Raw genomic sequence first — 11,826 nt, 5'->3', positions numbered from 1 at the left:
TAACACTCGGTGGATTGACGCTTGTTTCCTTTTATTATATTTAAGTTTGAACTATGTGTTGTTTTATGAAGAAGATTATGTCTTGTTGTTTTCAAGTTAGACTAAGATGCTAACATTTTGAAGTTTATGAGTTTATGATTCCGCTGTATTGTTTTAAAGTTGATTTGGTTTTGAAGAATCATTTGGTTATGAGTTCTTCCTATTGACATATGTTACGTATCTATTATAATGAGCTGAGATATGTAATTGTTTTAATGTCGTAATGTGACGCCTCATGTTGAATTTTGGAATTTTGCACTCTGATTTTATTATTAAACCGTTGGGTAGATTTGAGGTGTTACAACTTTCATCAGGGTCAAAGCTATCCAGTTCTTCACTATCATAATCCACCTCTTTACTTCCTACATTATTCCTGCTTGAACTAGACCCCATAAAACTTGTAGGAACCAATACATTCACCTTGGGTGACTTGTCCATGTCTTTCATCTTTTTAGGATCTTTGGATGCCACTCTGTTGAATCTAAAAGACTTCCCATTAACATGAAACCTACTACCTGGTTCCGGTCTATCTACTTCAACTTGAACAAATTCTTCATCATCTACTTCAAATGTTTTGTCTTCTTCACTATCATTGAACCTTATGCCTCCATCATCATCAGAGTTGTCATCATCACTGCGCTCACTAAACTGATCAATACCATGTTCAACCCATATATGCCCATCTACATTACCACTTATGCAGTGATTAGCAAGCTCTACAGATTGTACATCATCAATGACTTGAGTAAACTCTTCATCCCTTCCTTGAATCTTTCTCCAAAGCCTGAACCCTTCATACCCCCAGTCTTTCACTAAGCTCACGGCTCAAAGTAACTCCACATATTAGAGTTTTGCCCTTCCACGAAGGTTTCACTCACTCTTCTGTAAAACACATGCTTATCTTATACAAAATTTCCCCCATGGTGGAAGACAACACATAATAACCCAATTTTCTGCAAAGACACAGTAATCTAAGAATAAATAATCGAAAAAAAACACATGTAAGGTGGGACCAGGTAAATTTTACATATTTCAAGCATCCGAATCACTAAAGTTACTGAAAACCGTATCTTTTTTAGTATAACAAGAGACTTGTCTTTGTCGCTCCAACAAGTCGCAATCGGTTACCATCACAACAACGCGAATCCGATGGATGAATCAACGAACCTGATTTTTAAGTAAATGTTTCATACCATAAATGACATTTGAACATGCATTATCAAAAATCTTGGTTATGAAGATTTAGGGATTAAGTTTAACAACGATGGCTTAATGGAAAGGCGACGAAGTGAATATTTTTTAGAATTAGGTTTTGTTGCTAATCTAAGGGTATAATTGTCTAAATAAAAGTGACTAAACACATATGAAAATAAAAAATAATGGAAAAATCTAAAAAACATTGACACATCAGCATTTTTGATGACTCATGTGACTTTTATTTTTACAGAATTTTTCTAAAAAATCCCATATGACTGAAGTAAATAGATATTAACCCTTCTAAATAACTAAATAATTACCTAACTAATTTCTATAAGAGACTCCAAATAAATAACTAACTAACTTCTCTTAAATAACTAACAAATCTACATGAATATTCCATCACAAAAACAGTTTTGAACTTTAACTCATCTCTCATCATTTCAACTCACACAAGTCTTCTTTTTCTTCTTTGAATTTTCCAGAACCCACACTCAAACTTCTAGATCCTTCTCTCACTCTCTCTCTCTCTCTCCCAGTTTACTTAATCACCTCACTTCTCTTCTCTTCTTTCCCATCACCAAACAATTTCAACTCCAATCTTCACCTACGCATTTTCACAAACACCTTGTTCCCAATGGCACAAGACACCACCGTCACCGTCTACAACAACACCACCACCTCCATCACCGATCCAATCCAAAGCCACTACTCATTCAATTTAGCCCTCTCCCAATCCCTCTGCGGCGGCGCAATTCTCCATGTCACCAATCTCGCCCAAGCCAAAATCGCCGAAGAAGCAGGCGCATGCGCCGTCGCAGTCCTCGACCAAATCCCCGCCGGAAAACTCATCATATCTCGAATGTCAGATCCTTCCCTCATCAAATCCATCAAAAACTCCCTCTCAATTCCCGTCATCTCAGCAGCAAGAATCGGCCACTTCGTCGAAGCTCAAATCCTCCAAGCCATCGGTGTTGATTACATCGACGAAACCGAAATTCTCACCCCCGCCGACGATCAGAATCACATCAACAAACACAATTTCCAAATCCCGTTCATAAGCGGCGCTCGCAGCCTTGGCGAAGCGCTTCACAGAATCAGAGAAGGCGCAATCATGATAAGGCTTCAAGGAGAGTTAACAAACTCAGGTAACATCTCCGAAACCGTCAAGAGCGTAAGGTGTTTGATGAAAGAATTGCGAGTCCTCTATAACATGGATGATGATGAAGTTTTTGCTTTCGCCAAGAGAATCCAAGCGCCTTATGATCTTCTAGCGCAAACCAAACAGATGAAGAGGCTTCCTGTTTTGCATTTTGCTGCCGGCGGGATTGTTACTCCCGCCGACGCGGCATTGATGATGCAATTGGGTTGTAATGGTGTGTTTGTGGGATCAGAGATTTTTGATTATGAAGATGCTTTTAATCGTGTTAAGGGTATAGTTCAAGCTGTTAAGAATTACAATGATCCTCATGTTTTGGTTGAAACTATGATGATGGGTGTTAAGCTTGGTGATAATAGGATTGAAGATGGGTCATTTGATACTGAAAATGTCTAGTTTTTCACTCTTTTGTGTTGATATACAGTGATAATAGCATTACATGGTTGTGTATGATGATGATTGAATGTTTCTGCATTGTTTTGCATATCTTGGTTGTTTTGAATTTCATTTGGTGATGATAATGTGTAGCTTTTTTGTTTGGTTTCTCTTTGTTACATTTTGAGTATGGTGGCTTGGACACTCTATTTTAAAGATGTGTGCTATGTTGGGGGCGATGAGTAGTTGGAGAAATCACTTATAGTTATACAATACTAGTAGTAATAATAATAACACTAAATTACATCAAGAACCCCATGGATTAGTTTTTTTTTTTTATTGATTTTGTATTAAATGTTAATTATTTGAAGATTCTTTTTAGTAAGAATTCATCAAGTATATATAGATGAATGAGGTGTGGAATAATTTGGGTCTATGTAGGGGATCTTAAAAAAAAAACACATATAAGAAAGAAATTAAGGAGAAGAGGAGGAAAAGAGGTCAAAGAGAGAAAAAAGATAGAAGAGGAATAGAGGTCAAAGAGAGAAAAAAATAATAGATCAAACACAAAATTTATAAAATTACTATTAAAAATAAAAATTATAAAAATTTATTGTATTTGCGGTGAGTATAATTGACATGACCTTTTTTGTGATAAATCATCCAATGAGCCTTTAGGTTACTCGTATGTGAACAAGTGATACATTGACCTAACTATTGAGTTATGTATTTATATCTTTGACCATATAGTCTAGTTTTGATCAATGGTGAATGACTCATTTGTTTGAGATTTTGAAGGAGAGGAGAAGAAAAGACTTTGGAGGGGAGAATTTGAAGAAAAAAAAGACTTTGGAATTGTATTTTTTTATAGAATGATAAATAAATATTCATTATTAATATATTTTATTTTTCAAGATGTTTACCATTCAACTTTAACATTAGCTTGTAAATCCACCTGACATCTATTGCTTTCTTACACAAATAATTGACTAGTTATCAGATTTTTTTCTTTTTATTGGTCTTAATCTCTTCATTAATTGCACCTTGTCAATTCTCATTTTTTACGGCTTGAACATGATCTATAAGCTCTACTTCAGCCATCATAGTTTTTTCAATTAGGTCACTATTTTCTCTTATGACTTAATTTGGAAACCTTTTATAATCATTTAGTTTGATTGATTGAGTTCTGGTTCTTGATGATATTCTCACCTCCTGAGGTTATGCATTTAGTTATACCACACCAATTATTGTCATTTGTGTGTTGATGGAGGTAACATGCCCTTGAGGATAACTTTTTTTGTCAAACATCGCGAATGAGGAGGACTTAAAACTATGCGGAACCTAGGCGTCCTAGATCTCAGGAGAAAGTGGTTAGGGATCCAACACCTCTATGCCTTCCTGTTCACCTTTATCCCATTGTTGTTGTTGGATGTTCTAAACGCTAGTTGCATGGCTTGACTCTGGAGGCATAACTTGTCCACAGTGGCCTCCATCCCTGTTCTGTTGGGACTTTATTGTCGTTAGAAATAGATGTAGTTCTTGTGTCCATGATTAAGAAACAAAGAATGAGTTAATTTAGAGTTTAAAGAAAACAGGGTGGTCTGAGTAAGTTTTACCGGATTCTATAGTAAGCGCCAACTATACTTGAAGTGAGTAAAATAAAAGTGATCCTACATGCGATAAATCAAGAGAAGACCTTTAGGTTAGTGATATGTGAATAAGTGGTACCTTGACCTTGCATGACGACCTTTTTTTCTATAAATAAACTCGGCCATATAGAGCTTGACTTTGACCCATGGTGGATGGCTTAGTCCTTAAATGTAGGATATGTGGCTAGTCAATCATGAGACTTTAGATTGTTCAGTTACAATCAAGAAAATTCTATTTAACTACTGGAACGTGCTTAGTAAGCCACCCCTATAAAGCAGGGAGACATGGCAAACTCGCCCTAAGTAGGACACATTACTCACCTCGCCCCACCTCCTTTTTGTCCTCCCCGTCTTATTTTTATTTTTATACGAAGTGGTGATAACCATGAGATTTTATGTTTGAACCCAAGATGATATTGATCTACCAATATTGATATTTATCACTTGAGTTAAGACTTACATATCATAGTCAATATTCTATTGAATGAGAACAAATATTTGCCAATTATACCATGTGTGAAGGTAAAATAAAAATCTTTTTATATTGAATGTAACAGCTAAGTTGAGCTTTTGATTATTTTTTAGTACACTTGCTATCATCCTAAAGTGTTTCCTGCATTTGAATGTTATCATTATTAAACAGAAACCTTAATGAAAACTCATAAGCAGCAAATACAGCACCATTCACCACAAAAGCTCTGCCAACTGCAGTTCCTAAACCTCTCCACAACACAAGATAACCTTCTTCTTTAACGCTTTTCGCGATGCAATCGTAAATTCCTTTGTATTTTATAGCAGATGGTGTCTGACCCTGCAGTCTTGTTTTCACAACATCAAAAGGATAGCAGCAAACCCAGCTCGCCACGCCCGCTAATCCTCCGGACACCAACATAGTATTCAGACTTTCTTTACCGCTTGTTCGACAACCTGGATGGAAATGCTCCCTCATGTATTCATATGTCCAGAAGTAAACTCCATGAGAAGGTACATCTCTCATTATGGTTATGCCGAGTCCTCGATATATGCCGCGGAGACCCTCTTTTCTCCATATGTTTTTTGCTACTTTTATAGGACTTGTTGATGTTGTTGATTCTTTTGACTGGTTTGTGTTTTGCAGCTGAAGTCGGATTTTGATGAGTTCTACTGGTGATAACAATAAACTTTGAAGTCCTCCTGTCCCGATTCCGCCTAATGCGACACTTTTGTAGGATGGAGGGTGTTTAGCAGAATCAGATGGATCAAATGCTCTTGATAGAAGAGCATATGTTTGAAAAACTATTGCATTCTGTCACAGAAAAGCGAGAAAGTTATTAACGAAAGACAGTGAAAACTTCATTTGACAGATACATACAGAAACCAGACAGCACATTAACACTAACGCATTGATATCTGTAATAATTTGAAAAAATAAATCAATTAAACATAATCATAAGTGTCAGTATTCGACACCGACTTAAACATTGAATTTTTTTTCCAGATGTGTCGGTGCTACAGAGGACTCACCCATGTAACAATTAGTTTTTTTCCTACATAAAGTGGATTCTGATACATTTCACCTGGTCAGTTTAAAATGATTTAATATTGCTTAAGTTGGAAAAAATGTGTCAGCAAGTCACTAATCCCAATCTTAATCTAATCCTAATCCTTTATCTAAACAACTCAAAAGACAAATCCAAAATGCATCATCACTAATTTTAAAAAATTAATAAAATCCATGATGCATTCACAAAAAGGAATTAAGCACTCTCATCAATGAGTATATTCCAAATCAAACAATATTTTATTCCCACATCATTCACAACCCAATCACAGTTTTCTCCTAAGAATCAAAATCATGAAAAAGTTGACAAGATTAAGGATGTTTCATGAAAGAATCCACACATAACAAAACCATAGCTGAAAAAACAAGAAAGATCAAAAGACACAAACCCAATTAAGAACATGTTCCAGATCCAAGAATCCTAACAACATCCATAAAAAGAACAAAACTTTACCTGAAAAGTCACTGATGCTAATGGTGCAGCCATGCCACGGTACAAAGAAGCTGCTCCTTCTTTAGCCACCATTTTCCTAAGGATTCCAAAAGCAGAACCATTATTCTTTGAACTCTGTTGTCTGATTCTAATAGTATCCAAAGGATAACCAGAAATCACACCAGCAATGCCTCCAAATCCACCTGCCACAAACTCTCTACCTGAACTACTTGCAAGAAACTCTGGCCAGAAATCCATCCTCTCCTAACTCTCATTCCACAAAAACTAAAACCACCCTTTTGATTTTCTTGTCTCCAAACAATGTTATCAATGAAAATATCTACAAAAACTACATAAAAATTCTACCTTTATGAAGATTTCAATTATGGGCACTTTCTACAAAAAAAAAATTTCTATCTAAAAATTGTTACTTTTTCCTCATACAGAAACCAATTCCTATACGTTCCTATATTACTATATACATGATTTTTTTCTATCAAAATCAGATCTTTTAATTTACAATATATATAATTTTGGAGAGAAAATGGAAAGATGAAAAAAATGTTTCAATGCTAACCTCAGCTTTTGTTTATATAAAGGCAAAAACAAAAGGCACCGGTGGCTATTTTGTTTTTGCTATTTTTGATGTATTATAAAATACAAGCACACATTTACAATAGTAAATAATCTTAGTGGTTGATTTTTAACTTCTATTCCAAGGTTTTCTATATGACGATGAGATAGACAGTGGACTGACTTGCAGGATTAACACCGACATTCAAGTTAACGAGAGAATGAAAAACAATGTAACAACGGTTAATACTGAGATGCGTGTATGATAGCCGTTGGATCTAATCAGGACGAGACTTCGAAACTTAACTTACCTAAACTTTAAGTCATGGGAATAAAGTTGCAAATGTCTTGATCATTAATTTAGATAGGAAGGTAGAGAATAATGTTATGTGATAGAGTTGATGCAAATGATCCTAGTCCTAAGAAAAGGACAAGAAAGAACACATCAAGTGAATCATGTGACCAATACATGGTTAACATGTGGAATGGTTCTCAATCATGGCTGTCTAAATAGAGTTTGGTTCCTTCCAGCCTAGTGTTCACCAAAGTTTTGAAACTTTTGTGTTGGTTCCAATAAAAGTTGGTTTAACCGTTTCATTCTCCCACGTAATCAAGAGACGTGTAACTGCGAGTGAAGCAACTCTGTGTTGTTTGTGATGGAATTATTATTCAAAATATGGTATTTTTGAGGTTAGTTGTTTAATGACCAAAATTTGACCTTTTAAATAAAAAAAAAAGTGGGATGTCGCATATTTGAATTCGCGCTCGGTCGGGTGTCCATGCACACTTATCTATTGAGCTTTCAGATGTGGTATTTTTCTATTTGCATTAAAAAGGACTAATATGTTAGAAATTGATTCTAAGTTAAATGGATCAAGATTAGAATCATGTCTAATGCATATGAATATTTTCTTAGTAGTATTTGAAATACTCTAAATTGTCTTAGAGTTTACACGCAAGAATTTTCAAGATAATTCGGCCTTATTCGAGTTTACATAAGATAGATAAAACTCGAAGATAAGAAAAATTATTGTTTTTCTGAATCCGAAATATAAACTTAATAATTTAGTTTTACAAAATTGCGACCCTTGATAAACACATAATTTCACTAAGTATTGCAACTCTTTCCACTAAGTATTGCTACTATTCGATTTCGAAAATAACAAACTAGAGTAACGACCATAGCCATAAGTGGTGGTTTGTCGCCATTACGTCCACATCCTCGGTGCCGGTTCCAATTTCGGAGCTGGTGTCCGACAAGGAGGATGTAAAAGTGACAAGTGACATAGGACTTGACTTGAGAACACCATACTAAGTCACATTACTTGAAGAATTAATAAGTGCAAATCTATATAAAGAGCATTGAATTAAACTTTCAATATAAAACTATTTCTTATATATTGAATGCTCATTTACTCACTTGCAAAGTGTGATAGTATCATGTTATTATTAGAACAAAATAATAATTAGGTATTTAATTAATTTTTTAGTTAATTAATAATTATAACATAATATTACATTAAAAATTGAGAGGAGTCATCATAATTTTTGTTTGTTTGTATATATAGAAATAAGTTAGAAGGGTTGGAGGAGCATGAGTGTTTGCAGAAAACTTTGTTTGTTTGTGTCATGTTGTTGTAGGTTTTTAGTTTCTTTAAGGAAAAAGTTTGCAAGTCGCAGATTCATTGGGTAGTGTGACATATGGTGGCATTTAGTTTCCACAAATTCTGATTTTTTGGAGTGTGGTCCAATAATTTTTCCTTTTATATGATTGAGTTGTTCAGTTAAATATTGTGTGGTTTGAATGGAAGAGAAGTGACATAAATTTCTTTTTATTGATAAGAGTTGTTAATGGAAGTTTTTGGAGTACTTCAACCTAAGAAGTGTCTAACAACTCAAAAGATTGGAACACTAGAAAGATTTTACACTATAGATTATAGTAATCAATAAACAATATTGAGTATGATATTTTGAACAATTAATTAAATAATCAATTAAATATGTTATTTAAACTTCATGGTAAATATAAGATCCTTTTACAAGTAAGCCAAGGCAGTTGCCCTAGGTGAAGTCATCGATCAACTATGTTTGTGTTAGTAATTTTGGCTTGATGTTTTTGCTTATATATTTTACTGAATATATAGTAGTTACAATATTTATGGCTAGTAATTATAAATTTAAGGGAATAAATTAATTTTCGATTTGTTCCTAATTAAAGTGCATTTTTTGTGGATATTGTTTGGAAACTAGTAATCATTTATTTTTTAGTTGTTTGGTGGTGAAAAATATTTGGAGTGAGATTGTTTTTTGGGTTGGTAAAGGGGATATGGTAGACAAAGAGTGTTTGTCGAATTTTATAGATTGACACTTCTTTTTTCATAGCAAAAAGGTGAAAGATAGGAAGTTGGGAGTAGTTTAGCTTGCTACCACTTGGATTATTTGGTTGGTTAGGAACGGAAGTTGTTTCCGGAAGGAAGTTTGGAATGTGAATAATACCGTTTGGAATATTAAGCACTTGGTTTGGAGATAGTCGTTTTGTGAAAAATTACACACCCCAATTATTCTTTCTACGAGTTTTGCATGGATTCTTTGTACTTTTTATCGTAGAAGTAATTGGTTTGTAATCTTTTCTTTTTGCCGAGTTTTCCCGTGTCTCTGTGTAATCGGGTTGGAGAATTCTTAGTTCTCCCTTACATTAATTCTTCCTTACACAAAAAAAATATTTAGGTAAGTTGATAAACATAACTACACCATAATTTTGTTTCTTAATTGACATCCTCTCTAAAATCGACATAACTTTTAATGAACATCAATTTGATAACAATAAACTTATGATATGGCCGCATAACAAACTTGGTAAGAATATCAACAAACTGAAACCGAGTATTGACGCGAGGAACAATATAAGTTAGTCATCATATGCATCTCGTATTGAGTGACAAATAACTTCGATATGCTTGGTGCGTTATGTTGGACTCGAGACTTCACACACAAGAGGGGGTGAATTGTGTGTTTTGGAAAAACTATGTTTTGAAAACTTTTAGGAAGTAAAATTAGAGTCTAAAATCATTTTTAAAAACTAAGCAGCAGAAAATAAAGTTTAAGGGAAAGAGGAACACCAAGAATGAAAGAGGTTCATTCAAATCAAAAGGACCTACTCCTCTTCCCAAAAATTGATCTTGAGGGTTCCAATAATAGTTGAGAGCTTTTAGTAGGAAAGACTCACGAACCCCCTATACAAAAAAATGATGGTTGATGTTCAACCAAATATTACAAGACGATGGATGTGGACGTTTGCATATTTTCTTCAATAAATTGCTGAGAGTGAAGCGGCCAATGTTCCTTCCCAACAGTGGATTGAAGCAGTTAGTTTTCTTTCCACGAACACAAACCTTGGAGCGGTTAGTCTTCAAGTTCCAAAAAATCTGAGCTCAATACCTTGGTTTTAACTAGGCTAACAAAAAATCTATGAGATCTTAACTGAACTGATCTCAGATCTATGAAGCTTTTAATGTCAGGGTGAGCTTTAACATATCTGGGTTTTAACTGGGCTAACCAAGAATCCATAAAGATTTTAACACTGACTAATCTTCAACCAAACCTAGGAAAGATCACAAAATCCCCAAATATAAGTTGTTTATAGGATGAACTTATAACCTAAATAAATCCCTAAATAGACAATATTCAACCAATGTGTATACAAAATATTCTATCGGTGAATTTTACAATTCTACCCTTTCCATACTTACAGATATAACCTCACCCACAAAGGAAATTTTCTCGCAAAGGCATTTGGCTAAAACATTTAGTGAGAGAGAGTTAAATAAAAATTTAGAGAGGGAGTGTGAGAGATGAAAATGTCAAAACACGATTCTAGATGGTTTGGAATGAGAAAAAGGAGCCTCTATTTAGAGCATATTGATAATCAATTAGATGATGCAAATATAAGTCTGTAAGTTCTCAAAATGGAAGGTTAAAATATCTAGTCATTGCACATAATCTAGGTGCGTTTAAACTAGTTTGGTCCATAAGATTGTGTATTTATAATCGATTTGGCATATGCTCTAACATATTAGAAAATTAAAATTTTTGCCCATGGCTATTTTGACAGCACCTAATTCATCTGATACAAATTCCAAATATTTTTTAGAGTCTTTTCTTTTGGTAAATCATTTTGAAAAAAGTTTTAGTGTGTGTTTTAGCCTTGTGCTTTTACGAGAAAGCCCCTTTGCTTTACATATGTTCACTCACTCACTAAATTAGGAGATTATTCATTTTCTACAAGCCATTGCTAGATACTACTCTTTATGTTAACACTGCTTGATATCTCTTGATATGAGGCTTTATATTATTTCCATTTAATTTTCCCTCATGGGATAGTCAAGTTCATCAAACCACAATACTTAGATATGCATCTTTAACCCCTTAAGTGTTAATGATTGACTTATCATAATTGCCATTAGTGTTGTCACTATAGTAGTTGTCATCATAGTATTTCTCATCGTAGTGGTTGTCATCATCCAAAGCATATGTTTTTGTTCTGAGCGCATTACCTACAAAACAAAGTTCCACACATTCATGAAAAATAGGATTTGCAACTATTTGAGTGATGCTTGTATTGTGAAGAAAATCTCTCTAATGAACTTAACTGAGTGTTAATGACAACAATATCAACAAAGAAGAAAAAGGCGAAGACAATGAAAGATCAAAAGCAAATGGAAAAATTATTAAGTTAAGGTTTAAAGTCTTTAAGTGATTTGTCTTTATCTGATAGATAATTTAAAGTTCAAATATCACTTAAAGACTAATAAAAACTCATATAATTAAAAGATGGCTTATTTCTATATTAAAAAGGTAGAAA

The 11,826-nt window shown here is 34.1% G+C and overlaps 2 protein-coding genes across 2 annotated transcripts; one reads left to right on the top strand and one right to left on the bottom strand.

Annotated features, from left to right (window-relative positions):
- The first annotated feature begins 1,631 nt into the window (after nucleotides 1-1,631).
- LOC131606175 (pyridoxal 5'-phosphate synthase-like subunit PDX1.2) lies at nucleotides 1,632-2,940 on the top strand. Its single transcript, XM_058878445.1, has one exon. The coding sequence runs from the start codon at nucleotides 1,874-1,876 to the stop codon at nucleotides 2,789-2,791; it is 918 nt and encodes a 305-aa protein (XP_058734428.1). The 5' UTR covers nucleotides 1,632-1,873; the 3' UTR covers nucleotides 2,792-2,940.
- A 1,996-nt stretch (nucleotides 2,941-4,936) lies between these two features.
- Nucleotides 4,937-7,310, bottom strand: LOC131601225 (mitochondrial arginine transporter BAC2-like). The gene is made up of 2 exons (XM_058872998.1): nucleotides 6,414-7,310; nucleotides 4,937-5,704 (listed from the first exon to the last, which is right to left on the bottom strand). Exons 1-2 carry the CDS (start codon nucleotides 6,648-6,650, stop codon nucleotides 5,021-5,023), a joined length of 921 nt encoding a protein of 306 aa, XP_058728981.1. The 5' UTR covers nucleotides 6,651-7,310; the 3' UTR covers nucleotides 4,937-5,020.
- Nucleotides 7,311-11,826: the final 4,516 nt, after the last annotated feature.

Source organism: Vicia villosa, linkage group LG5 (assembly GCF_029867415.1).
Source record: "Vicia villosa cultivar HV-30 ecotype Madison, WI linkage group LG5, Vvil1.0, whole genome shotgun sequence".
Lineage (NCBI taxonomy): Eukaryota > Viridiplantae > Streptophyta > Magnoliopsida > Fabales > Fabaceae > Vicia > Vicia villosa.
The sequence above is the reverse complement of the archived record's forward strand: the minus strand, read 5'-3'. Positions and strand labels throughout refer to the sequence as shown.

Excerpts from the sequence above, each read along its gene's own strand:
- LOC131606175 (XM_058878445.1), top strand. The coding sequence starts at position 1,874 with ATGGCACAAGACACCACCGTCACCGTCTACAACAACACCACCACCTCC.
- LOC131601225 (XM_058872998.1), bottom strand. The coding sequence starts at position 6,650 with ATGGATTTCTGGCCAGAGTTTCTTGCAAGTAGTTCAGGTAGAGAGTTT. Across the intron at positions 5,705-6,413 it reads TAGCATCAGTGACTTTTCAG|AATGCAATAGTTTTTCAAAC; the intron begins GTAAAGTTTTGT and ends TTTCTGTGACAG.